The sequence below is a fragment of the Ornithorhynchus anatinus genome, chromosome 2 (assembly GCF_004115215.2).
Source record: "Ornithorhynchus anatinus isolate Pmale09 chromosome 2, mOrnAna1.pri.v4, whole genome shotgun sequence".
NCBI classification, from domain to species: Eukaryota; Metazoa; Chordata; class Mammalia; order Monotremata; family Ornithorhynchidae; genus Ornithorhynchus; species Ornithorhynchus anatinus.
In genome coordinates, this window is record NC_041729.1 from 28,156,413 (window position 1) to 28,183,587 (window position 27,175).

The 27,175-nt window shown below is 49.3% G+C and overlaps 1 protein-coding gene across 1 annotated transcript in view; it reads left to right on the forward strand.

Moving 5' to 3' along the window:
• The window catches only part of GTF3C1 (general transcription factor IIIC subunit 1), a 70,741-nt gene that overhangs the window by 29,908 nt on the left and 13,658 nt on the right, over positions 1-27,175 (forward strand). The window contains exons 13-31 of the mRNA XM_029050261.2: positions 817-920; positions 1,882-2,066; positions 3,306-3,584; positions 6,166-6,311; positions 6,738-6,835; positions 7,562-7,658; positions 7,785-7,962; positions 9,248-9,395; positions 10,346-10,481; positions 11,462-11,543; positions 11,677-11,862; positions 13,925-14,082; positions 15,200-15,342; positions 17,697-17,778; positions 18,626-18,738; positions 19,222-19,284; positions 19,790-19,883; positions 24,069-24,241; positions 24,615-24,902. Of these exons, the coding sequence (XP_028906094.1) occupies positions 817-920; positions 1,882-2,066; positions 3,306-3,584; positions 6,166-6,311; positions 6,738-6,835; positions 7,562-7,658; positions 7,785-7,962; positions 9,248-9,395; positions 10,346-10,481; positions 11,462-11,543; positions 11,677-11,862; positions 13,925-14,082; positions 15,200-15,342; positions 17,697-17,778; positions 18,626-18,738; positions 19,222-19,284; positions 19,790-19,883; positions 24,069-24,241; positions 24,615-24,902 (2,753 nt within the window). The remainder of the gene's footprint in view (positions 1-816; positions 921-1,881; positions 2,067-3,305; positions 3,585-6,165; positions 6,312-6,737; positions 6,836-7,561; positions 7,659-7,784; positions 7,963-9,247; positions 9,396-10,345; positions 10,482-11,461; positions 11,544-11,676; positions 11,863-13,924; positions 14,083-15,199; positions 15,343-17,696; positions 17,779-18,625; positions 18,739-19,221; positions 19,285-19,789; positions 19,884-24,068; positions 24,242-24,614; positions 24,903-27,175) is intronic.

Below are 27,175 nucleotides of genomic sequence, written 5' to 3' on the forward strand. Positions count from 1 at the left end.
CTCCTGACTCCCTGCCTGAGATGGGCATCGCAAATGCTATTGCTTTATTTCAAAGTTAGAATTTCTGACGTGGCAAGTCTCCCGCAACTTTTAGTAGAAAACGATTAAAAACCTTCAACTCAAAGCCATTTTTGAGTTACTTGATTAGAACCCAGGAGCAACAGATCGTTGAAAAGGACAGCCGTAATCTAGTAACTCCCAGGAAAAGTATTACTCTGTATTATACTGTTTAAGTAGCAGGTATAGCTGTTTCAGTGAGTCATAAGGAAGATGGGGTGTGAAATACGTTCCCTCTGGTTCCTCGCGTCATCTTTTTCGACCTCTAGATTGTAATCATAATGTTGGTATTTGTTAAGCGGTTACTATGTGCAGAGCACCGTTCTAAGCGCTGGGGTAGATACAGGGTCATCAGGTTGTCCCACATGGAGCTCACAGTCTTAATCCCCATTTTACAGATGAGGTCACTGAGGCACAGAGAAGTGAAGTGACTTGCTCACAGTCACACAGCTGACAAGTGGCAGAGCCGGGGTTCGAGCCCATGACCTCTGACTCCCAAGCCCGGGGTCTTTCCACTGAGCCACGCTGCTTCCAGGCAAGGGAAACTGTGAGATGCAAGGGGTCAGAAGTAGGGAAGGGAGAGTGGGGTAAAGGTTAGGAAAGTTTAATGCAAGATTATAGGCTCCTTGTGGGCAGGGAGCGTGTCTACCGACGGTTTTATTGAATTCTCTCAAGTGTACTGTGTTCAAGTACAGTGTTGTGCACCCAGTATGTACTCAGTGAATTCGATCGATTGACCTCCGTTTCTGTGTCCCTTAGGTGGAGTTTGTAGTTCATCCGTCAATCAGTCCCAGCGATCCTCTTGTGAAAAGTGCCATTGAGCAAGTTCGTTTCCGGATCTCCAATTCCAGCACAGTAACCAGGCAAGTTCGGTCGTCTGTTGTTCTACGCGGAGAAAAATCAGGTGGCTTCGATCAGCCTCTCCTGCTTTTAGTCTATACCCCGTGCTGCTGTCTGGGTCAGCGTCTCGGAATGATGCTCGACACACTTCTTCCCACTCCTCAGAAACCTCCAGTGGCTTCCCATCCCCTTCCACAGCAAACAGAAACTCACCATCGGCTTCTTGGCTCTCCCCCAGCTTTCTCTGAGTTGCGTTTTGACCGACTGTCTTTCATCGCTACTTCCCAGCTCTTAAGCTTCCCTAACCTTTACTCCACTCTCAGCTTCCTCACCTCTGACCCCCTTGCATCTCAGTTTCCCATGCCTGGAATTTACAGCGAATTTAGAGAAGCAGCGTGGCTCGGTGGAAAGAGCGTGGGCTTGGGAGTCAGAGGTCATGAGTTCGAATCCCAGCTCTGCCACTTGTCAGCTGTGTGACTGTGGGCAAGTCACTTTACTTCTCTGGGCCTCAGTTCCCTCAGCTGTCAAATGGGGATTCACTGTGAGCCTCACGTGGGACGACCTGATTACCCTGTATCTCCCCCAGCGCTTAGAACAGTGCTCTGCACATAGTAAGCGCTTAACAAATACCAAAATTAATTAATTAATCACCCATTCATTCCCTCAAGTCTGCCAGACCTCAGCCCTCGCTCTATTCAGAGCCCTCATCAACCTTAGACCTCCCGACTGGGTCTTGAGGATTTCTTTAATCCACATCTACCTTGATGGAGCTTGGACTTTCCTGGGAAATACCGATGTTTTCTCAACACAATAATAATGGTGCCACGTGCTCCGTGCTCAGCCCCGGGGTAGAGCCGAGGTAATCAGATGGTCACGATCCCTCACCCACCTGGGGTTCCCAGTGGACGAAGGGCGGGTGAGCAGGTACTTTTGTCCCGATTTTACACATGAGGGAACTGAGCTGTACTTTGAATTGAATTGCAGGATTAAACCACACCAGGCTCCAGGGGCCCAAGGAGAGGTAGGTGAAGAGAACGAAGAAAAAGCCAACTTGGTAACAGGAGAAGCCAGCACGACCACTCCCTCCAAATTGGAGAGTAGCAGCCGAACGAAAAAAACAGATGAGAAAATGGGCATAACACAGCTTAAAAATTATAACCCAGTTATAGGTAAGGAACGGGCCTCGTTCATGAACAGTAAGACTCTGGATCTGTTTTATTTTGTTCAGTTGTTCTGTGATTTGGTATTACTGATAGAAGTTTGTTCTGATTGTCCAGTGGATTTCAGGGAAGAGCGAGAAAATGGTAGGCACGCTATACAATCAATACAGGTATAGTCTTCCTGGTAAAAAAGAAGTTTTAAGAAAGCCCAGATGGAGAGGAGGGAGACAAGGAAGGACAAATGGAAGAGCTAAAAGAATGAGGAGGAAGAGTAGAACAGTGCTCAGTGCTTGGAACAGTACTTCACACAGAGTAAGTGCTTAACAGATACCATCATCGTTATTATTATTAGAAACACAGGACGTGCTGCCTCCGCTCTTTCCGTGCTGCTTCACGACTTAATGTGAAAGAGTTTTTATGAAGTCGTGAGAGAGAAACCAGCAAGTTCTGTGTCCAGCATATTGCTGAACCCAAAGCCGCCTCAGTCCATTCACTTGAGACTTTCAAATGATTCTGAGTTGGGGGTATTGTCAATAATAATAATGGTGGTATTGGTTAAGCGCTTACTATGTGCAGAGCACTGTTCTAAGCGCTGGGGTAGATACAGGGTCATCGGGTTGTCCCACGTGAGGCTCACAGTTAATCCCCGTTTTACAGATGAGGTAACTGAGGCACAGAGAAGTGAAGTGACTTGCCCACAGTCACACAGCTGGCAAGTGGCAGAGCCGGGATTTGAACCCATGACCCCTGACTCCCAAGCCCGGGCTCTTTCCACTGAGCCGCGCTTAAGCTGTACGCTCCTCCTCTAGACTGTAAGTTCCTTGTGGGCAGGAAATGCAATTCCCAAATCTGTCGCATTGTCCCCTCGCAGAGCGCTCAGTAAATACCATTGATCGATCAGCATCCTCTCTGTCACTAGCCTGTAAGCTCCTTTGGGGCAGGGTTCATATCTGCTAACTCGATTTCACTCAGGACTGTGCTCCGTTCACAGAAGACGCTCAGTAAATACGATCAACCGATGGGTTGATATGCGTCATCGTTAGATGCGGCCATACCTTTGGAGGGTCGCACAGTTCTTCGATGCTAAAGCATATTGCGGGTGAAACCTTGCGAAGAGGAACCGAGTCAGGACGATGCAGTTGCCTAAATTAAAAAAAAAACAAAGAGGCTGTATGGATGTGTGACTCGGGCCGTCTAAATAAGCTTTTTATCGCAAACGTTGCTTCGTCATTCTTCCCTCCTACCCAGTTCCAGGACTTGGGCGCTCTCTTGGATTCCTTCCTAAAATGCCTCGTCTCCGGATGGTCCACGTGTTTCTGTGGTATCTGGTCTACGGGCATCCTTCGAAGGAGGAGTTGAAAGAGGGTGAAAGAAGGAGCAGTAGACAGGAACCCAACCCCGATGCGGGCCAAGCGCAGACCCTCCCTTCCGGACCGGGGGATTCAGAGGCTCCCCCGGACGCCGTCTCCAGAGAGAATCCAGAAGGCTCTGCCTGGGAGGCGGAAGTGGAGCTCTCCACTGAAAGAGGTGAGAAACTGCTGCTTTCTTTGCTCCAGAGGTAGAGAGTTGGTCAGGAAAACTCAACCCCGTCAGCTGGAAACTGTCATCCTTTACTCTGGTCAGCAGTGGGGTGGGAGCATTTGAATCCGTCTCTCTTACAGATGGGTCCTTTGCCAACTTGTCTGCTGTGTGACGCTGGACGAGTCACTTAACTATGTGGCGTCAAAAATTCCCCATCTGCCAAGAGAGGTTAAAATGCCTGTTCTCTCCTCTACTTTAGCGTGGAAGCCCCTTGTAGGACAGGGACTGTCTTTAACCTGATTACCTTGTATCTTTCCCGGTGTCTAATAATAATGTTGGTATTTGTTAAGCGCTTACTATGTGCAGAGCGCTGTTCTAAGCGCTGGGTAGACACAGGGGTATCAGGCTGTCCCACGTGGGGCTCGCAGTCTTAATGCCCATTTTGCAGATGAGGTCACTGAGGCACAGGGAAGTGAAGTGACTTGCCCACAGTCCCACAGCTGACAAGTGGCCGAGCCGGGATTCGAACCCATGACCCCTGACTCCAAAGCCCGGGCTCTTTCCACTGAGTACAGTGCTTTTTTAAATGGCATTTGTTAAGCGCTTACTAGGTGCCAGGCACTATGCTGCGCGCCAGGGTGGACGCGGGGAATCAGGATGGACCCGATCCGTGTCCCACACGGGGCTCCCAGTCTTAGTCCCCATTTTACACCTGAGGTAACGGAGGCACAGAGAGGGTAAGTGACTTGCCCAAGATCGCACGGCGGGCAAGTGGCAGAGCCAGGACTAGAACCTAGGTCCTTCCGACTTTCAGGCCCACGCTCGATCCGTTAGGCCACGCTGCATTGGCCCGGGGAACACGTGTAGCAAATACCGTCGTTATTAGTATGTTACGAAAACATCTAGGAGGCCTCATCAAGGTAGACATTGGTTGAAAGAAATCCTCAAGACTCCCCGTGTAGAATTTTAGACTCCCACGTCTAGATGGGATTTTGAAGAGGTCACTTATCCAGTTCTCCTCCTTCCAGGCAGGACCGCACTTACCCACCCCAAGCACTCCAGAAGCTATCAGAAAATCTTCTAGCTTTTTTTTTTAACCCGTCGGGTCCCCCCTCCCCCGTCTCTTATGACTCCGATGATTCTCGTCGTCAGTCCAGTTGACGACTTTTTACAGATGAGGAAACGGGCACCGATTGCTCTCGGTAGCGTAGCCGTGATCCTCCCACAGATCATGACGGAACCGAAATGAAGACTCTGAGTCTGTCTCCATTCAGTTGCCTAACCTTTAGCCTCTCCACCTGGCAGCCTCCCCCCTTCACAGTAGCGTCTCCCCCGACTCTGCCGTCCAATGCCTTCCTCTCCGGTTTTAAAATTATATTTCTTTAAATGACATCATATAAACTATATTAATGTCTGTCTCATTCATTTATTCGGTCATATTTATTAAGCGTTTATCTTGTGCGAAGCACCGTACGTAAGTACGTAAGTACTTGGGAGAGTACAATAAACGGACACATTCCCTTCCCACGGACTGTAAACTCAGTATAGGCAGGGAATGTTACTGATTTTCTGTTGTAGCGCGTAGCTTAGTGGAAAGAGCCCCGGCTTGGGAATCAGAGGACGTGTGTTCTAATCCCGGCCCCGCCACTCGTCTGTTGCGTGACCTTGGGCAAGTCGTTTAACTTTCTCTGTGTCTCACTTACCTCATCTGTAAAATGGGGATTAAAAGTGTGAGCCCCACTTGGGACAGCCTAATTACCCTGTATCCACCCCAGTGCTTAGAAAAGTGCTTGGCACGTAGTACGTACTTATCAAGTACCGTAATTATTATTGTTACTCTCCCAAGCGCTTAGTCTGGTGCCCTGCCCCCATAGTAAGCGCTCGATAAATGCCATCGATTGATTGATTTCCTGTCCGGCCCGATCACGTCCTTCCTCCAAACTCACAAACACTCCCCAGTAAAATAGTTATTTGTTTCAGTTTATTCCCAGCCCGCCACCCGGTCTTCAGCCCCTATCATTTCCCTTTATATTCTTTATTGTCCTTCACTTTCTCTTGCTCCGATCGAATGAACTTTATGTTGAGCTCTCCACACCAAAACTCTCCCCTCTTAGAACCCTTCTTCAGTGACTCCTCTTCCTTTTTATGGTATTTATAAAGCATATCATTTTTGCCAAGTGTCGGGATGGGTACAGGATCGTTCAGTTAGACACAGTGTACGTCCCAAACGGGGCTCACAGTCAAGGTGGGAGAAGAGGTATGTGATCCCCCTTTCACAGATGAGGAAGGAGGCATTATTCCTAAAGAGCAAATCCCGTCTCTCCACGTGGACATAGACACTTCTCTCTTAACCTGCAAAATTAAAAAAAAGCATGAAAACTCTTGGGGCCCCCAGGCTCGTGGAAAGCCACGACCTTCAAATCCAAACTTGCAAAGAACGGCTGAGGGAGTGAGTTTTGGCCGGGAGGCGTTTGGCGATGGTTTTACAAGCTGCGATCTCTGGGGTGTTCCGAAGCCCAGGTACTGCATATTAAGATCACTTAGGAATTGGCAGCGTTTGTCGTACTAAGCGGAATTCTTCTCCTAGTCTATAAGGATGAAGCCTCGTGGATGCGTTTCGTTCCGCCTGTTCCGGTTCACCGAGATTTTGGCTACGGCTGGGCTCTTGTGAGTGATATTCTCCTCTGTCTGCCGCTCTCCGTCTTCATCCAGGTAGTGCAAGTCAGCTACAAGGTACTGTTCGAGTCTAATTTGCCGTTTTATGCTCTGAGTAGTTAAGGAAACTAGCTCTGAACTTAGCATTTTTTATTGCCTTGAGGCTTGGAACAAAATAAATAGTAAGCAGCAGCTCTTCCGTGGAACAAAATCGGTAATCGGCATCGAAGAGCTCCTCCACCCAAACCCCCTTACGGACACATACTTGTATCACTCTGCCCTTCAAACCCACCTCTTCTCCACCCCAGTCCCCTCCCCCATCCCCAAGCCAGTCTCCCGTTTCAGTAAAAGAGTAGATTTTTCTGGTATTCAATCTGGGATTTCTAATATTTTCTGTTAGAGACCCAAGTCCGGAATATAGTTGCCAGGAGCCTGACCGTTTCACGGTTTTGGCTTTTCATTCTGAAACTGGGAGTGAGCTGACCTTGAAAACAACTCTTTTAGGTGGACGGTCTTGAAGAGTTTTTAAACGATCCGTTGAAGAAGCACACGTTGATCAGGTTTCTCCCCAGATCAATCCGACAACAGCTTCTCTACAAGAGGTGAGTTCATCCTTCAGCGGATGCTATTTATTGAGCGCTTACCAAGTGCAGAGCTCTGTACGTACTTAGGAGAATACAACACAGCAGAGTCGGCAGATATATTCCCTCCCTACGATGAGCTTAAAGATATCCACGTTAAGAACCTTGGAGTTGAAGGTGAGTTCATTGTGATTAAACTGTATAAAGATCCTTAATATTTGCTCGAGGAACGCGGGAAACAGCTTCCAAAAGAGCCACTTGGCCGGGATAAGGAGCGAATGATGTTCTGCAAGGAGAAGAAAATTATGACTTCATCCGTTTTACTCCCATTGGAGGAAAAAAAATGTGGCATAGAAAATGCATATCGGTTCTTTTTATACAGCTGCGTTAAAATGAAATCTGCTGAGTCGGAGAACAAAATGGGTGATGTTAATATTTGTGCTTAAAAATGGAAAACGCTTTGTTTTGTCAAAATGCCTGATGAGTCAGTGCTCCCCCCCACCCAAATGTTACTTACAGCGTATTTAATTTTCAGAGCAAATGCCAATTTAAGAGTGATCCATGTGGGTCTGTGGCTAAGGGAGTTGGAGGTGGGCCTTCAGCACCAAAGCGTGACAAAACCTGATCTAAATAGCCCAGAGAGGAAGAATTTCATAGCCGACTCTTTGAACAGTAATCGACAGCACGGAGTTGCAAATCTCCCATCCCATCCAAGGCAGAGTTCAGCAGTTCCCCTCTCTGTTCCAGGCGGTACATTTTTTCAGTAGTGGAGAATCTGCAGAGACTGTGCTACATGGGACTGGTGCAGTTCGGGCCTACGGAAAAATTTCAGGATAAGGATCAGGTAACGTCTTCAGATCCCGAGTGGTGGAAGTATTAACGACAAGAACTCCTGAACGGTTAAATACGTTAATAACGGTTTTCTCGTTGCGTGCTCTTGGCCCGTTTCTCTTATCCGTGTGTCTCACAGGTCTTCATATACGTGAAGAAGAATGCAGTGATCATTGACACCACTATCTGTGACCCCCATTACAACCTGGCACAGAGTAGCAGGCCGTTCGAGAGCCGCCTGTATATTCTGAATACCATGCAAGATGTAGAAAACTATTGGTTTGACCTACAGTGCGTCTGCCTCAATACGCCACTGGGTATCGTATGTCTCGTGTCTAGATCTACTGTTTCTCATTCCTCCTTTCTGCCCCTCTTATCCCGCTTGTTAGGGGGAAAGCAGAGTCCTTTGTTCTGCCGTTTCTGAGGACAGGAATCAAAATAAGCTCTGCCCCTCAGGCACCGAGTTGATGGGTAGAAGAGATTTAAAGCAATATCTGATCTTGCCTGTATGTTAAGAACAGCAAGAGGCAGCATGGCCTAGTGGATAGAGCCCAGACCTGGGAGTCAGAAGGACCTGGGTTCTAATCCTGGCTCCGCCACTTGTCTGCTGGGTGACCTTGGGCAGGTCACTTAATTTCTCTGGGCCTCAGTTTCCTCATTAGTAAAATGGGGATTGATTCTTCTCTGTGAGCCCGATGTGGGACAGGGACTTTGTCTAACCTGATTTGCTTGTATCTACCCCAGCGCTTAGTACAGTACCTCGCTGGCACCTAGTAAGCACTTAACAGTGGGAGGAAAAAAAGCTAAATTAGGACTGTGTGCTTCTTGGATCTCTATCTTTTTACACCCAGTGTTAACTAACGTAGTGATGAGACGAGTCATTTGAGACGTTTAGGAGCGGTTTTGCTGGTGAAATGTAGGGAACAGTCCTGTCATGAGACTCTCCCAAGCCCAGGGCCACACATCTTGCCCTGCCCAGCTCCCCAAGTGATAGACTAGGTGCCTGCCAGCGAATAATAATAATAATAACAATAATAATTGTGGTATTTGTTAAGCACTTGCTATGTACCGGGCACTGTCGTAAATGCTGGGGTCGATACCAGCTAATTGGGTTGGGGACGGTCCCTGTCCCACATAGGGCTCACGGTCGAAATCTCCATTTTACAGATGAGGGAACCGAGGCCCAGAGCAATGAAGGGACTTGCCCAAGGTCACACAGCAGACAAGTGGCAGGGCTGGGATTAGAACCCAGGTCCTTCTGACTCCCAGGCCTGGGCTCTATCCACTAGGCCACGCTCTACATCTCAGATCGTGAGGATGCCTTGTTACAACAACCTTCATCCCACTGCATTTTTTGAGGGAGGGGATGTCATCGTGCGCGGATATAGTATCCGTTAGCCATCCCCGAGCCAACCGAGCTCAGCGACTTTACGTTGGGAGGTTCATGCTACTCTCCTCGCTTTTGGAGTCTGGTACAGGCAACTGTGACTTCGGGACGGGGAGCTGAGAAGAGCTTACCGGGGCGGTGAGCTTCAGTCACTGTTAAATGAAAAGGGCTATCGGGTGGTGATCGTACAGCCGTGGAACTGTTTGGTTTTGTAGGAGTGGTCCGTTACCCTCGGGCCAGAAGAAGCAGCTCTCAGGATCCAAGCCACGGGACCAGCGACATGGACGCCGCCGACGTGGAGGAGGAGAACGCGATCGACAAACACAACCTGGAGCGCAAGTGTGCGATGATGGAGTACATCACGTACGTCTGCTTGCGGTGTCCCTTATCCCAGCATACGTCGTGCATCCGAAGACTCCAGAGAGGCATATAGGGATGGCTTGCAAGTGACGTTTCGGGTCCCCGGGAGCCAGAGCCAAGAGGGAGCAGGTGGAGGTGGTGGTGGATTATTTCCCAATCCATTATTGTTTGGACAGGGCACATAGACACGGCTTGAAAGTGACATTTCTGGTCACCGGGAGCCAGAGGCAACTCAACTCCCCTTCTCCAGCAAGCGGGAAGAGATGGAGATGCTGGTGGATTATTTCCCATTCCACTGAAGGTCGGACAATCCACTAGTTGTAAAGCGAGGTGTTTGACTGCTCGTTGGGCGGAAGGGAGACAGGGAAGGGCGTCCGTATTAGCTTGGAAAAATTCATTTTGCCATCTTGCTGAGGGCACTGAGTCCGAAGCAGAGGGAGCCCAAGCGGGGGCCAGAGAAGTCCCCTGTCCTGCAAAGAGCCATCTCCCCAGCCAGGAACAACAGCTGCTCCCATTTGACACCATTCTGCCAAACCTTCCTCCCCATCCTCTTTCATTCTGCAAGCTTGGAAGCACGAGTTGCTCAGGTTATGCAGTTCTCTCTGTCTTTCCATAACAGAATGCACGGCCTCCCCTCTGAGATCAGTCAGTAGATAGTATTCATTGAGCCCGTATCGGGGGTAGGCTACATCCTTCCTTCTCTTCAGCAGCCCCTCCCGCGGCCCCAAGACGTGTACCGTACCGAGCCGAAGGAATTGGGTCTGGGGCTCCGGTAACGTTGCAACTCCTCAGGTGGTTTTTGACAAGAAAAGACATTAAAATAAATTCCAGATAGGGGAAATGTACACAAGTGCTGTGGGGCTGGGGGTGGGGTGAATACCACGTGCTTAAGGGGTAGAGATCTGTCAGTTCCATCAGGATCCTCCTTTGTGTGTGTGTTTTGTTTTTCCTAGTGGGAGTCGAGAGGTGGTGGACGATGGCTCTATTCCCGGTGATGGATTGGGATCAGCCGGTTTAGATTCCAGTTTCTACGCCCACTTAAAACGCAACTGGATCTGGACCAGCTACATCATAAACAAGACAAGAAAAGTGGGCTCTGGAAACTAAATTTAAAGTGAATTTTGATAACTGTTATAAAAAGCCCTGCGGCATTTTGTGGAACATAATCGTGATCCGCCTCCTGTTGTACACACTTAGTATATTTTTGCCTGTTAACTTCTTTGCGAGTACAGGAGTCAGTATGAGAGGATCAAATGATTTAAAGATCCAGGCAGCAGGTCGTGTTGTGAAATCAATTCCTTGGAATACAGTTTTTAGGCCATCGCAAAGTAAATGTGGAAAATGGAGAAGTAAATATAAAGAGAATAATTACGGTACTTCTGTGTCGTTACTAGGTGTCGAGCACTATTTTTGGCACCGGACTAGATACGAATTAAGTCAGACACATTAGCTGCCCTACGTGGGGCTCACGTAATAATAATGTTGGTATTTGTTAAGCGCTTACTATGTGCAGAGCACTGTTCTAAGCGCTGGGGAAGATACAGGGTAATCAGATTGTCCCACGTGAGGCTCACAGTTAATCCCCATTTTCCAGATGAGGTAACTGAGGCACAGAGAAGTTGAGTGACTTGCCCACAGTCACACAGCTGACAAGTGGCAGAGCCGGGAGTCGAACTCATGACCTCAGACTCCAAAGCCCAGGCTCTTTTCCACTGAGCCACGCTGCTTCTCTGAAGTAGGAGGGAGAAAAGGTATCGAATCCCCATTTTATAGTTGAGGAAACCGAGGCCCGAAAAGTTAATTGACGTGTCCCAGGTCATCCAGCGGGCAAAGCGGCAGGGCCGGAATTAGAACCCAAGTCCACTGACTCCCGGGCCCGTGCTCTTTCCCCTAGGCCACGCTGCTTCCCACTCACGATGATGTGGGGAAATACGTCGACGGCGTATTGTCATTACTGAAATATTCCGTTGCTTTTTTAAAAGCTAGGGTATATTTCAGTGGTTTTCTTACCTTAACCACCTGTGAATTCTTCGATGACACCTAGCTGTTTCTGGTGTTGTGTCTTTTAGGAGACTCCGGTGTCCGAAAATGGCCTCACCGTAAGGCTGCAGACTTTCTTATCCAAACGCCCCATGACATTCGGTGCCGGAGGTAAATGCCTTCAACTTCTCGGGGAGGGCATGAAATTTCTCACACCACAGATTGAGCCGCGGACAGCCCTTTGACTTCAGGTTGACATCGAGGATGGCAGTTCTCGTGACGTTCTTCTTGTAACTGTTTCTAGGTAACAGGATAAACATTATGGGAGATGCAAGACCAGCATCCGAACTCTGTGCTGAGAGGGAAGAGCAGTTTGAGTTAGGCAAAGAAGTAACACAAGACCGAAACAGGAGAGTGCGGGGTGGTAAAAACCAGAAGCGCAAGAGGCTCAAAAAGGATCCTGGAAAGAAGGCAAAGAGGAGGAAAAGGGGTAACGATCATTGTCGATGTAAATTGACTTCTCTTGTTTTTGCTACTCATTCTGCCGCTTCGTGATCAAAGCACCTTGAGTCCCGAAAGATGAACAGACCAGCGGTGTCTCAGATTCCCCCATCCTCAGCGATGATTTTGAATATTTCCTCAGACTTGTATCGTTCCTGTTCTGTAATCACTCCGGGCTGGCATGCCTTTCCTAGGTTATTCCAGCTTTGAATTCTGAAGGAATCCACTGCCGCGGTATCGCCAGTTCCTTGTCTCAGTTCAAGTTTCTGATTTCAGGCGGTGGATTTATGTTTTCTAAGATATTCATTCCCACTGTTACACGCCCAAGCGCTGGTGAAGGGGACGGTTCATCAGCACGTGTGAGCTTTTCTCGCCTCTTTTAATTCATGATGTTTTTTTATAAATCTCCGAGTTTGTAGACAAGCGGTTGTGAAAGTCTTCAGGTTAATAATTTATTCACATTTGAGGCAAGTGCTGTGTGCTCTGTCAGTTTGGATTTTCAGATCGAGGGTCACAGGTGGTAGAGTATTTTACCATCAATACCAAGATGGGGAGAAACGAGAGCGATTTTATATTTCTACTAGCCGCATATGCCTAATGCAGACGATGCAAAGCTTTTGGCAACGATCTGGCTGGCTTAGGAACGATCTACACTGTTTCAAAAAGATGTTTCTGTTGGAAAGTGGGTTCAAAAGGAGCTTTTATTACAGAGAGATTCTAGTGGAATGGACCATTAAACAGCAATACAGCTGTTGAAGTAGTGTTTTTTAGGCAGTTGGTCGGTCTTATTTATTCAGCGCGCACTGTGTGCAGACCGCTGTACTGAGCGCATGGGAGAATGCAATACAGCAACATCATAGACACATTTCCTTCCCACAGCGAGGTTACAGTCTTGCAGTGGGACAATCAACGGTAACTGTCAGAGCACTGGACTAAACACTTGGGGGAGGGTACAGTGATAATAATAATGTTGGTATTTGTTAAGCGCTTACTATGAGCAGAGCACTGCTTTCTAAGCGCTGGGGTAGACACAGGGGAATCAGGTTGTCCCACGTGAGGCTCACGGTTAATCCCCATTTTACAGATGAGGCGACTGAGGCCCAGAGAAGTGAAGTGACTCGCCCACCGTCACACAGCTGGCCAGTGGCAGAGCCGGGGTTCGAGCCCGTGACCTCTGACTCCCAAGCCCAGGCTCTTTCCTCTGAGCCACGCTGCTTTCCTCCTACAGTAGGTGCAGGAGACGTGATCCCTGCCCCCATGGAATTCACAATCTGATGGGGGGAAATGCACAAAATAATTTACAGGGAGGAGGAGGAAGTGCTTAAATAGCAATTGTAAAGCAGTGTGTTCAAAATGGCCCCAGGAGGCTGTAAAGTGATAGAACGCGGAGGTGGTGCAGAGGTGAGAGTTGGGAAGGTGGTACTTGGGGAGAAGAAAATTTCATCTTGCAGTCGTGTTGATTCAGAGAGGTTGTCGACAGTTGCGGGCTTCTGCCCCTCTTGTATTTGAATCTTCGTCGAGGAGGAGGAGGAGGTCGCCTTGTCAGGGTCGATCCCACCCTGCTTGACTTGAGCAACAGCGTCCGGGGCAGGGGCGTGAGGAGGGGCGGGAAGTCCGCAGTCTCACCTGCCGCCCAACCCAGAGAGATGCCTCTCTTTCACGTCGTCAGACGGGAGCAAAGAAGAGAAGTGGCTTGGCCTAGTGGAATAAAGCTGAGGCCTGGGAGTCAGGGGGCCCGGGTTCTAATCCCAACCCCTGCCGCTTGCCTGCTCTGTAGTCTGGGACAAGTCACTTGACATCTCTGAGTCTCTCAGCTTCCTCATTTGTCAAATGGGGATGAAATTCCTATTCTCCCTCCCCCTCGGAGCGTGAGCCCCGGGTGGGAAAGGGACTGCGTCCGACCCGATGATCTTGTATCTACCGCAACAGCGCGGTGCTTGGCACAGAGTAGTTGCTTAATGAACACCACGGGTTTTCGCAGTAACTAGAAAGCCGCTGGTCCGGTGTCACTCGTAAGGGGCCGTTGATGGGCGAACCCCTCTCACCCGCAGGCGAGCGGCAGGAAGGGAAGGCCAAACGGGGTCGCTACCATGACGAGGCCGACCAGAGCGCCCTGCAGAGGATGACACGCTTGCGGGTGACCTGGACCATGCAGGAAGATGGGCTGCTGCTGCTTTGCCGGATTGCCAGCAACATTCTGAACACGAAGGTGATTCGGGCCGCTCTCCCTTTCTCCACCCCGGAACGCCGGGGAATACGCGGGGCCCTGAGTTCAGGAACGTCCCCCTTCCCCTTCTGAGCCGTTCCCACCGTCAGCTGATTGGCGTAGCCCATTTTAAAGGGACGGGGTGCTCCGAGGCGGATGCTTCCGGGGGCCGGCGGAGGAGATGAGAGCCTGGGGTACACCGGGGGCTGTCGGGGACAAGCAGCTTCGCGCGAGGCTCCGTAGAGGGTGAGAAGAGAAGCTGCCTGTGCAGCTGTTGATTCTCTGAATCGGCAGCCACAGCCAGAAGCAGTTTCTCACCTCACCTCCTCTAGCTGCTCCTGCATCATCCCCTTGCACGAAATATGCTCTCGGCGAGTGTGTGTCTGTGAACGTGCAAGTGGAAAGTGCATGCGAGTGGGGAATGGGAAGAGCGGGCTAGACATTTTCACACTGGGGTCTTAAAGTAATGTGTATCCTTTCGAACTTCCCCGTTCAAATTATTTGGAGCACAAGCGTTCTAGAAATTCAGTCGGCAGATAAAAGCTGCTTTACAGCTCCACGCCCGGTCTACCCAAGCCTTCTGGGGAATGGAGCCTCCCGGCAGAAGGGTTGGGTCTAGCAACCTCATGACGGAGAAGCTGCTCAGGGGAATCCGTGGTAGCCGGGGCGGTAACTGGCACTTGGCGATAAGGATGTCACGTGGTGGCCCAAATTCCCTGTGTGTGATTGATTATAGTCGGAACCCTAGCCCTTGCCAGGACGGAGAGGCTCTGTGTGGCATCCGGTAGCCGGGCGTGCTTTTCGAAGAGTTAAACGGGTGACTTGGAACCGTGAGTGAGGACTGGCTGTGCTTAAGGACTTTGAAGAGATCACTGTCTCTCCCTGCCTCAGTCCCCTCCCTCTGTTGAAATAATGAAAAGTACCTCCCTGATCTCAGTGGGATCTTGTGAGGATATGCGAAATGAGAGTAATAAAGAGGCAACGTAAATTCAGGGTGTCCCGTTAATGGTCTCGATTGCCTTACGTTAATAGGAGAGGGGGTTAGAGCCAAGCTGACTTGGGTGAAGTCCAGATCCTGGGAGATTTTTGATTCTCTAACGTGGTGTTATATTTGGTCTAGGTGAAGGGCCCATTCGTACCCTGGCAAATCGTCCGGGATATCTTGCATGCCACCTTCGAGGAGTCGTTGGATAAAACGTCTCATTCTGTTGGACGGCGAGCTCGCTATATAGTCAAAAATCCACAAACCTACCTCAATTATAAGTAAGCCATTTCCAGCTGCCCTTGAATTTGGAGAAGTTGTGTCTTACTGTTCCGGTCCTGACTTGGACTACTTTTCACCACATCTGTGGCCAACTATCAACTATCTGTGGGCATCTGTCGTCGTACTTTGGGCAAGCAGCTGAACTTCTCTGTGCCTCAGTTCCCTCATCTGTAAAATGGGAACTAAGACTGAGCCCCACGTGGGACAACCTGATTACCTTGTACCTACCCAGGGCTTAGAACAGAGCTTGGCACATAATAATAATAATAATGTTATTTGTTAAGCGCTTACTCTGTGCAGAGCACTGTTCTAAGCGCTGGGGTAGATACAGAGGCATCAGGTTGTCCCACGTGAGGCTCGCGGTTAATCCCCATTTTACAGATGAGGTAACTGAGGCACAGAGAAGTGAAGTGACTCGCCCACAGTCACACAGCTGCCAAGTTGCAGAGCCGGGAGTCGAACCCACGACCTCTGACTCCGAAGCCCAGGCTCTTTCCACTGAGCCATGCTGCTGCTTAATAAGCGCTAAACAAATACCATTATCATGATTATACAAAACGATCATTTGGGAACTGAGGAAAATGCACTGTCTTAATGTGAAGAACAGATCCTGCTTTGGTGTTGGCGCTTAGTCAATATTTGCCTTTATGGTTGTTATTACCCACGTCATTCTCCAGTCTCTAGGAATACTGGGGCCAATTCTCTTCTAGCCAGTACGTTTGGCAACCTGGCAAGAGAGTTGTTGCTAGGACCATGAGCTTAAGTCCCGTGAGTGGTACTGAAGTCTTCCTGGAAGGGCAGAGAACACTCTTCACGGCTACATGCTCCAGGTGCCTCCTGGACAGGCTGCACGAGGCAGATACGTTGCTCCAATAATTCCTGAATTTTTACTTATGGTATTTGCTAAGCGCTTACTATGTACCAGCCACTGTACTAAACCCCGGGGTACACAAAGAGTGGTCAGGTTGAACGCATTCTCCGTCCCGCGTGGGGCTCGCAGTCTTAATCCCCATTTACAGATGAGGTAACATTTACAATGAGGTACAGAGACGTGAAGTGACTTGCCCACAGTCTGGCAAGCGGCAGAGCGGGGATTCGAACCCATGAACTCTGACTCCCAAGCTCAGTCTCGTCTATCCTGCCACCGACTCCGGAACCACGTTCCGTCTCTGGCCTGGAGCTCCCTTTCCCTTCATATTCCTCAATCCACCACTCTTCCCCCCTTCAAAACCCTTCCAAAAATCTCATCTCCTCCAAGAGGCCTTCCCAGATCAATCCCTTTATTTCCCCTATCTGCCCTCCCCTCTGCATACTCCTTAAGCGCTTTGATACTCACCCTACCCCTTCGGCACTTACGTAAATATTCTTACGTTCTCCTTTTTTCCCTAACCCTAATCTGTTTTAATGCCCGTCTCCCCGAGTAGACTGCAGGCCCTTGTTAGGCAGGGATCACATCTACCAGCTCAGTTGTATTACACTTTCCCAGGAGTTTAGTACAGTGCTATGCCCACAGGAAGCACTCAGTAAATACCACCGAATGACTGAATAAATGCCACCAGTTACGGTGACGACTGGCCTCTCCTTCTGGAGCCGTCAGTCCTAACGCGATGGCTTTCTATCTTTGCCTTTGGTCATCCCTCACCCCCTTCACATCCCCAAACTTGCCTCCGTCTGTGAACAAATGAGAAAACCTTGGACAACGGGGATATATTCTTGACAACAGGGAAGGAGTGCGGCCCAGTGAAAAGATCACCGGTCTGGGAGTCAGAGAATCTTGGTGCTAACCTTGGCACCACCATCTGTCTGCTGTATGTCCTTGGCCATGTCACTTAACTTTACCTCAACTGCAAAATAGGGATTAAGACTGTGAACCCCACGTAGGAATCTGATTATTTCGTATCTATCCCAGTGCTCAGTTCAGTACCTGGCACATAGTAAGCACTTAACAAGTATCTTGAAAGGAAAAATCAAGGCTGTGTGCTACTAGGCAGAGCGTTGGACAGAGAGTTAGAAAACCTAGGGTCCTTTCCTTGCGCTGCCACTCACTCTGAGGGACTTTTGCCAAATACCTTAGTCCTTCTGAGTCCGAGTTTCCCTACTGTAAAAATAGATAGAATATTGGCTTCCCTTTGCCTCATAGAAATGTGATCATTCATTCAGTATCTTGAGATGCTAGGAATAAATGGGCAGCGTCATTGTTACTCTTAGTAATGAGGTAAGTCACTAACACGGTTGAGTTACCTAAAATAGTAAAATAAGAAACCGAACACCTTCTGTCCGTATCTGCTAATCATTTGGAATGTGTGCGATATGAAATTATTCACCTGTTTTCTTTATTTTTCCCTGGGTACAGAGTTTGCTTGGCTGAGGTATACCAGGATAAAGCTCTTCTTGAAGACTTCATAAACCGAAAACTCAACTACCAGGACCCAAAGGTGAAAGCACAATTATTATTATTATTTTTTTAACCAGAGCTTACAGTAAAGCCCGCCGACGCATCCTAGGGAAGACAAGGCAGCTTTGCGGCTTTAGTATTCAGTGTTGATTTGGAGGGCTTTGCTGACTTGAGAAGATAGAAGTTTACAAAGCCATTTAGGAAATCTTCTATTGCTTTATAAGGTTAGAGTTCATAACACCCCTTTGAAATGCTGCCATTACCCCTGGTTTGCCCCAGAGAATAAATATGATAGAAAATACCCGTGAGCCCTCGATGCTTCTGGGCAGCTTAAGAACAGGATAGCTGGTTTCTGCCTAGGAGACAGATTGACTAAGTGAATTGGATCCATTCCAGGACATATTTCTCTGATTATTCCAGCCTTTTAGGGTAGAAAGGTGGGGAAATGTGGGAGGGGAAGGTCAGGTGATGGGACCCCCAGAGAAATTGGGGCTGGGAAGCAGCTGACATAGTGGCCTGTCATTTTTTCAGTCAGGACGCCGATCTGAAGACCTCTCCAAGAAGTCAGTAGTGGGTTGTAGCAGCCTCTAGTAATTCCAGTCCTCAGGATCCCATGCCTCTGATTGTTTCTGGGTGGGCTGTGAAACATCAGAAACCTCTTCCACTTCCTCTTCTTTCCCTCCCCTTTCTGGTCCCTTGAGATAGTGGTGACCTTTAGGAGGTGAGCCAGACCCTCTAGTCAGTAGAGAGCAAAAGGAAGTTGTTGCTTTCACGTTTTCTGTGGACTGGCGGCCTCTGAAAGTCACGTAGAGATGATTTAATGGGGCTTGATGTAATCCCCCATCCCATCGGTTAAGGGCTTGACATTCAGTCTCTCATTTGAAAAGATTTGTGCTGAAGAATTTAAAGAATTTGTGGAGAAGCTCAAAGAGAAGTTCAGTTCCACCCTGGGGAATCCTAATCTTGAAATCCCGGACACGCTTCAGGAGCTGTTTGGCAGGTACTGTGCTTCAGAGATGACGTTACGTGGTCCGGGTTGCAAGAGAATTTCGGTGGTCAGAGCCTCCGACTCATTTCTGCCCTTGTCAGACAACTTGGAAAATGTATCAGATGCTGCCGGTTGCGGGGCGGGGGGTGAGTGTTCCTTTTTCTCCTTCACACAATCTGTGCCTGAAAGTCCATTAGCTGTATTGCATTTGATAAAGGGAGGTCCAAAAAGCTCAGAAACGTTTCTGCCAGAAGTCAGAAAAACACCTTTGAACAGCCTCTGTGGTTTAAAAAAAAAAAAAAAAAAAGAAGTCTCCAGCTGCTGGTTTTATAAGGCACATTCCTTTAAACAGCTGGTTATTAATTAGCCCCCAGCCATTTTAGGTGGCCCAGTTTGGCCATCTTGACAGAACGAGGCTAGCCTTTTTCCCCTCCTTGGAAAGGAATGTCATTTTCGTCTTTCAACCCTTCCTTTTTCTTCTTTTTTTTTTTCCAGGTACCGCGTTATAGCGATTGGAGATGAAAAAAATCAAAACCGGAAGGAAGATACCCTCAATAGGCAAGCACCGATGTTCTAATCTAGCCCCTCTTACTAAACTTTCTACAGATTTCAGTCCTCGTAACTAGATGATCTTTTGGAATTAGTCACGTAGTTGTTTTAGTTGTTATAATGAGTTGGGCAAGGTTTTTTTGGAACTGTTTTCATATGAGATGACCATAGGCGAGGTACTGTTTTTAGTGTTTGTGGTTTGTTCACCTTGAAAGTTAATATCAATTTGATTAGACTTGAAAATAGTAATAAGTTTCAAAAATAAATTCCTCAGTGGTATTTCTGTAATGATTAGGTGTTTTGGAAGGCTTTTTTAAGTTGCACATTACCACAGTTTCTAATTTTGAAAAGGGCAATTTCCGATTCATATGAGGTGACTACTTGACAACACATCCTTCTACAAATTAATCGTGTTCTGTTTTTGAAAAATGAAGCGTAGCCTTGAAGGTTACTAAGAATCTTTCCTGATAACCCCAAAGTATCTCAAGGTAGACTTGTATTTTCTCTCTTTCAGTGTGGATGATATTCACTTTCTGGTCCTCCAAAATCTGATTCAGAGCACTCTGGCCCTCTCAGACAGTCAGATGAAATCTTGCCAGTCATTTCAGGTGAGTGTCTGATTGGCATTTGAAATTTTGGATCGTCAGTAACTCCCCTCGGGCTCCGTGTTTCAGCGAGTGGAGCACTCAGAGACCGATGCTTTTAAATTTCGATAACTCCTGTCGCCTCCAAGGCTCTCAGAATATTTAGTCCAGTGGAAGACTCCCTTCTTTTGGGGGGAAAGAGAAGCAGTGTGGCCAAGTGGATGGAGCGTGGGCTTGGGAGTCATTCATTCATTCAGTAGTATTTACTGAGCGCTTACTATGCGCCGAGCACTGTACTAAGCGCTTGGAATGTACAAATCGGTAACAGAGACAATCCCTGCCCTCTGACGGGCTGGGCCTTGGTTGTAATTCTGACTCTGCCACTTGTCTTCTGGGTGACGTTGGACAAGTCACTTCAGTTCTCCGTGCCTCAGTTATGTCATCTCTAAAATGGGGATTAAGAACCCCGTGAGGGACAAGAACTGTGTCCAACCTAATTAGCGTGTTTCTGCCCCGCTTTGTACAAGGCCAGGCACATAGTTAAACAAACACTTAACGAACACTGTTTCAAGAAAGAATGAGAGAACATCTGAGGATGACTTGTGAAATAATAGGATGGGAAGTCAAGTAGTAGGGGTAATGCTGCGTTGAAAGGTAAATGATGGATTTCGCTGGATCACGTACGGCCACTTTAGGTCTTACCGATGATCTGCTGTGGAAGTTACTCTAGCTAGCTAGTTATTCTACCCTGGCTAATAAGACACTGCTGTGAGAGAAAAATAAATAGTAGAGAAATGTGGAAGATTAACAGTCATCCAGTGAATCGTGGGTGAAGTTAATTGTATTTATTGAGTGCTGACTGTGTGCAGGGCACCGTAGTAAGCTCTTGGGAGCATACGATATACAGAGGTGATAGAAAACCTCTCTGCCCGCAAGGAGCTTACATTCTAGGGCGGGGAAGAGACCTTAAAATAAATAAATGTATTACGGATAGCAGTCAGTTGTATTTATTCGAAAACTTACTATGAGCGGAGAACCATACTGAGCGCTTAGGAGAGTGTAATACGGCGGAATTAGGAGACGCGGTCCCTGCCCGTAATGAACCTACCGTGTAGAGACAAGCTTAAAGCCTAGAGGATATGTACACAAGTGCTGTGGGAGTGAGGGCTGGGCGAATAAAGGGTACAAATCCAAGCGCAGGGGTGATGCGGAAGGGAGGAGTAGGGGAAATGAGGGCTTAGCCGGGGGAGACCTCTTGGAGGAGATGTGATTTTAATAAGGCTTTGAAAGTGGCGAGAGTGCGGGTCTGTCGGATCTGAAGGCGGGTGGGAGTTTGAGGCCAGAGTCAGGACGTGGGCGAAGGGGCAGCCGCTGAGATAGCTGAGGCTGAAGTACGATGTGTGGGTTGGTATTTGAGGAGTGAAGTGAAACCAGTGAGGTAAGACAGGAGAGGGCAAGGTGATTGCTGTAAAGACGATCGTAAGGAGTTGCCGTTTGATATGGAGATGGATGGGCAGCATCTGGAGGACATCCCGGCTCTGTCACTTGTCAGTTGTGTGACTGTGGGCAAGTCACTTAACTTCTCTGTGCCTCAGTTCCCTCATCTGTAAAATGGGGATTAAGGCTGTGAGCCTCATGTGGGACAACCCGATTCCCCTGTGTCCACCCCAGCGCTTAGAACAGTGCTCTGCACATAGTAAGCGCTGAACAGATACCGACATTATTATCATCTGGAGGTTCTTGAATGGAGACGCATGGACCGAATGGTCTATTTAGAAAAATATCCGGGCAGCAGCATGAAGTATGGACTGGGGTGGGAAGAGGCAGGAGGCGGGGAGGTCGGCAAGGAGGCTGATTCGTTCTGGGAGTCAGAAGGTCGAGGGTTCCAATCCCGGCTCTGCCACTTGTCTGCTGGGTGGCCTCGGGCAAGTCACTACACTTCTCTGTGCCTCAGTTACCTCATCTGTAAAAATGAGGATTGAGGCTGTGAGTCCCAAGTGGGACAGAGACTGTGTCCAACCCAGTTAGCTGGTATCCACCCCAGTGCTTAGTACAGTGCCTGGCACATAGTAAGCGCTTAGCAAATACCACGATTATTATCATTATTCATTCAGACTCATTTATTGAGCACTTACGGTGTGGAAAGCACTATGCTGAGCACTTGGGAGAGTACAGTATATCAATCGAGAGACACACGGCAGTAATGTGAGAAGCAGGGTGGCTCAGTGGAAAGAGCCCGGGCTTTGGAGTCAGAGGGCGTGGGTTCGAATCCCGCCTCTGCCGCCTGTCAGCTGCGGGACTGTCACTTCACTTCTCTGTGCCTCAGTGACCTCATCTGTAAAATGGGGATGAAGACCGTGAGCCCCACGTGGGACAACCTGATTCCCCTGTGTCTCCCCCAGCGCTTAGAACAGTGCTCTGCACGTAGTAAGCGCTTAACAAATACCAACATTGTTATTAATCAAGGTGGGATTAAGAGAGGTCCTTGGATAGGACGGGTGGTTCCTACTCCCGCTAGGCCCCCCTCTCCGCTAGGCCGTCGCTCCTCGACTCAAACTGTAACCCTGACTGGAGGGAAACATTTCGTATCCAGTTTAGAAAGTGAAAGTTCAGGACATCGTTCTACGTGGTTAAATATGTGGGCAATGGGCTCGCTGCTTCGGTCACAAGAGGGAGCCCATGAATGCAGCAGGAGTAGACGCCGACCGAGAAGGTAAAACATCGCAATGGGAATGCGACAGAATTCCCAACTTTTATCATCTGGTTCCAGCTGAAATCTCTAAGCAACCGTAATGTCACCGCAAATCTATATTTATTTGATCTTGCTGAGACTTTAGTTAAAAACCCTCGCTTCCTACGGGTTTGGCTTTCATTTTTCACTGATGTTATGGTATTTATTAAGCACTTACTATGTGCCAGGCATTGTATTAAGCAGTGGGGTAGGTACAGAGTAATCAGGTTGGACACAGACCGCGTCCCCCGTGGGGCTCCCGGCCTTATCCCCATTTTACAGAGGAGGTAACTGAGGCACAGAGAAGTGCCAAGGTAACAGCAGACAGGTGGCAGAGCGGGGATTAGAACCCAGGTCCTTTTGACTCCCATGCCTGTGCTCTAACCACTAGGCCACACTAGGCCGCACTGCTCCTCTACTGTACCAAAGGTGCTGCGAGAAATAGGTGGGGATGGGTTTCTCGTAATGGCATTTCGGAGTCTCTACAAGGTAGAGGTAGCAGTCGTTCATTCGGTAGTATTTATTGAGCACTTACTGTGTGCAGAGCACTGTACCGAGCGCTTGGAATGTACAATTCGGCGACAGATAGAGATGATCCCTGCCCAGTGACGGGCTAACAGTCTGAACAGTAGTTGTGCTCGTCAGCCCACAGTGTTATTTGCTTTTTTTCTGTTTTGATGGTATTTGTTAAATGTTTACTATGTGTCCAAATACTGATCTAAGCGCCGGGGTAGGTACCGGTTAATTAGTTTGGACACAGTCCCTGTCCCTCATGGGGCTCCCAGTCTAAGGAAGGAGAAAAGGTATTTAATCCCCATTTTGCCGTCGTGGTAACGGAGGCGCAGAGAAGTTAAATGACTGGTCCGAGGTCGCACGGCAATCGGTTCTCAGAGCCGGGATTAGAACCCAGCTTCTGTGACTCCCAGGTCCCCGGTTTTTCCTCTAGGCCGTGCTGCTTCTGTTAAATTCACGTTTGGTGGCCAGATGAGAACATTCAGGCCAAGAGATGATCTGGTCCGACTTACTCAGAAGATAATCCCAACTCTGCCACTTGTCAGCCGTGTGACTGTGGGCAAGTCACTTCACTGCTCTGTGCCTCAGTTGCCTCATCTGTAAAATGGGGGCTAAAACTGCGAGCCCCACGTGGGACAACCCGATCACCCTGTATCTCCCCCAGCGCTTAGAACAGTGCCGTGCACGTAGTAAGCGCTTAACAGACACCAGCATTATTATTATAATGGAGGAAGATCAGAGCGAAACTCTGAGCCCTCTTGAGATTCCGCCCATTTGCCAAGGTCCGAGTTCCCCGGGTCGCTTAGCGCTCTTGACTGGCGGAATTTAGGATAACCCGTTCCTTCTGACGTTGGCGTCCTCCAAAGAGGAGTTCGGGCCCCGTCCCCTTCGGCGCGGAGAACCGTTTTGCTCCCGCTGCTTTGGCATGAGCCCTTCCTGACCCACACTCCGGTTATGTGTTTCAGACTTTCCGTCTGTACCGGGAATATCAGGACCACATTCTTGTTAAGGCCTTCCTAGAATGTCAGAAGAGGAGTCTGGTGAACCGCCGCCGAGTAAACCACTTCCTGGGTCCGAAAAAGAACAGGGCCTTACCTTTTGTGCCAATGTCCTATCAGCTGTCACAGACCTACTACAGGTGAGTCAGAAGAACCGTCTAGACCAGGGCAGTGAGCAAGAGAGGAATAGAATCGACTCGGCGTCTCCCGGGGTCCCGTCCCTGCTGTCAACAACCGGATGCTCGGAGAGACAGTGTAGCAGTGTCTTCCGTGACATCTTCTCACACCCGTAACGGTTCCCTCTGTGATTCCTGATTTCTTTCTCTTGATAGTCCGTGTTGGATCTCTTGGGCCTGAATTTATCCAAACCCCTTCTGAGCCTAGAGGCTCCTTCCTGGGGATTAGGTCAGTCCCGCGCCTGTGATGCGGAAGAGGTGGGCTTTCGGGATGCTGTCGTGGTTTTTCTACCGTTAATCCCACCCTAACTCTCTTTCCTCCACCGTGTGTCCACAGGATTTTTACCTGGCGGTTTCCCACTACCATCTGCACGGAATCCTACCAGTTCCTCGAGAAGGTCAAGGCCGCCGGCAAGTCAGACCGACCGGATAACTTTTCATTCAAGGACCAGGAGGGCGCCGGCCCAGCCAGCGACCTGGTGGCATTTTCTTTGGACGGACCCGGCGGCCACTGTGGGGCCATTCTAAGCCTCTTCTCCATGGGGCTGGTGTCAGTGGATGTGAGGATCCCGGAGCAGATAGTCGTGGTGGACAGCTCAATGGTGGAGAATGAAGTCATCAAAAAGTAAGAGAACTTTTGTCCCGAAGCCCGAGGGGCAAGTGAACCAAGCCACGGGCTCTGCTTTTTTGTAATTGGTATTTGTTCTAAGTGCTGGGGTAGATACGGGGTAATCCGGTTGGACACGGTCCCCGCCCCCATGGGGCTCACAGTCCTAATGCCCATTTTACAGGTGACAGAGAAGCCAAGTGACCTGCCCACGGTCACACAGCAGACACATGCTAGAGCAAGGCGTAGAACCCAGGTTCTTCCGACTCCCGGGCCTGTGCTGTAACTACTGGGCCGTGCTGCTTCTCGGGTCACGGGCTCCACTTGGGAGATCTGCTGCTTTCACGTGTTATTTATTATGTGGTGTTTATTTTCTGGATTCCCATTAGAGAGCTTGAACTGCCGTATGGAGAAATTTCAAAATTTCCTCAGAACATCGTTAAAAGACCAGGATTCCCCGTAGCACAACTCACGTCCCCCCCCAGACCCTTAAGGCAGAGCTTTTGGAGCATTCATAATTATAAGAATAACGTTGGTATTAAGCGCTTACTATGTGCCAAGCACAGTTCTAAGCGCTGGAATAGATACAGGGTTATTAGGTTGTCCCACTTGGGGGTCACAGTCTCGATCCCCATTTTACAGATGAGGTAACTGAGGCACAGAGAAGTTAAGGGACTGGCCCAAAGCCACACAGCTGCTGAGTGGCGGAGTCGGGATTGGAACCCACGACCTCTGACTCCCGAGCCCGGGCTCTTTCCCCAAAGCCACGATTAAGCACTGCATCCTCTTCCTGTATTTCTGCCGCTCACAGCTGGGTCCCCGGGGTCCATATTATGATGATGCTGATGGAATCTCATTCATTCATTCAATAGTATTGATCGAGCGCTTACTAGGTGCAGAGCACTGGACTGAGCGCTTGGAATGGACAGATCGGTAACAGATAGAGACAGTCCCTGCCCTCTGACGGGCTCACGGTCTAATCGGGGGAGACGGACAGACGGGGACAATGGAATCTCCCAGTGAAAGTGGTGGAAGGGGGAGTCGAGGTATTCATTCAGTCATATTCACTGAGCACTTCACTAAGCGCTCGGGAGAGGCAGCGCTTAGAACGGTTCTGGGCGCCACATAAGCGCTTAACGAATCCCATCGTTATGAATAATAATAACGTTGGTATTTGTTACGCGCTTACTATGTGCAGAGCACTGTCCTGAGCGCTGGGGGAGATACAGGGTCATCAGGTCGTCCCACGTGAGGCTCCCAGTTAATCCCCATTTTACAGATGAGGGAACTGAGGCCCAGAGAAGCCAAGTGACTCGCCCACAGTCACACAGCTGACGAGCGGCAGAGCCGGGAGTCGGACCCATGACCTCTGACTCCCAAGCCCGGGCTCTTTCCACCGAGCCACGCTATTACAACATAACAGTGAACAGACACGTTCCCTGCCCGCGCCGAGCTCACGGTCCAGAGGGTATCCGTCGTGCCGATGTACCGACGATCAGCCAGTGAGGACGTATCACGCAGGGTCCGCCGCGGGGGTTGCCCGCCTGGACATCCATCCGAATATCCGTGAAAGGACCGATTACTCTCTGTGACCTTGACCTCCCTTCCGATCGTCCGTCGCGCCTAGCGGACGTCCACGTTGCTACTCCTCCGAGGTGCTTTCCCACCCTAGCAGACCCAAGACGGGGCCGGCGAAGATGGGGTTTGACGCCTGGTCCACAGCTGTACGGCTACCTTCTGTCCCCCTCCTGGGTCGCTGTGCGAGTCTGGGGCTCGTGGATAAGACAAGACTGAGAGCCGTCACTCGGCCCTGATGTAGAGCCGCCGCGGGACCCGTCGTTGGCAAGGGATGGAACGCAAGACCCCAACCCCTGAGATCCCGTCGATGCGGTTGTTCAGAGGACGGCGTGGCTCAGTGGAAAGAGGCCGGGCTTGGGAGTCGGAGGTCACGGGTTCCCACTCGTCAGCTGCGGGACCGTGGGCAAGTCCCTTCTCGGTGCCTCAGTGACCTCATCTGTAAAATGGGGATTGAGATGGTGAGCCTCACGTGGAACAACCTGATTACCCTGTAATGATAATAATGTTGGTATTTGTTAAGCGCTTACTATGTGCAGAGCACTGTTCCAAGCGCTGGGGGAGATACAGGGTCGTCAGATTGTCCCACCACGCTGTTTCTACCCCAGGGCTTAGAACAGTGCGCTGCACATAGTAAGCGCTTAACAGATACCAAGATCACTATTATTATGGCTCTGTAGGACTTGGGGTTTTTCAAGCAGGCGATGCGGTGCTCT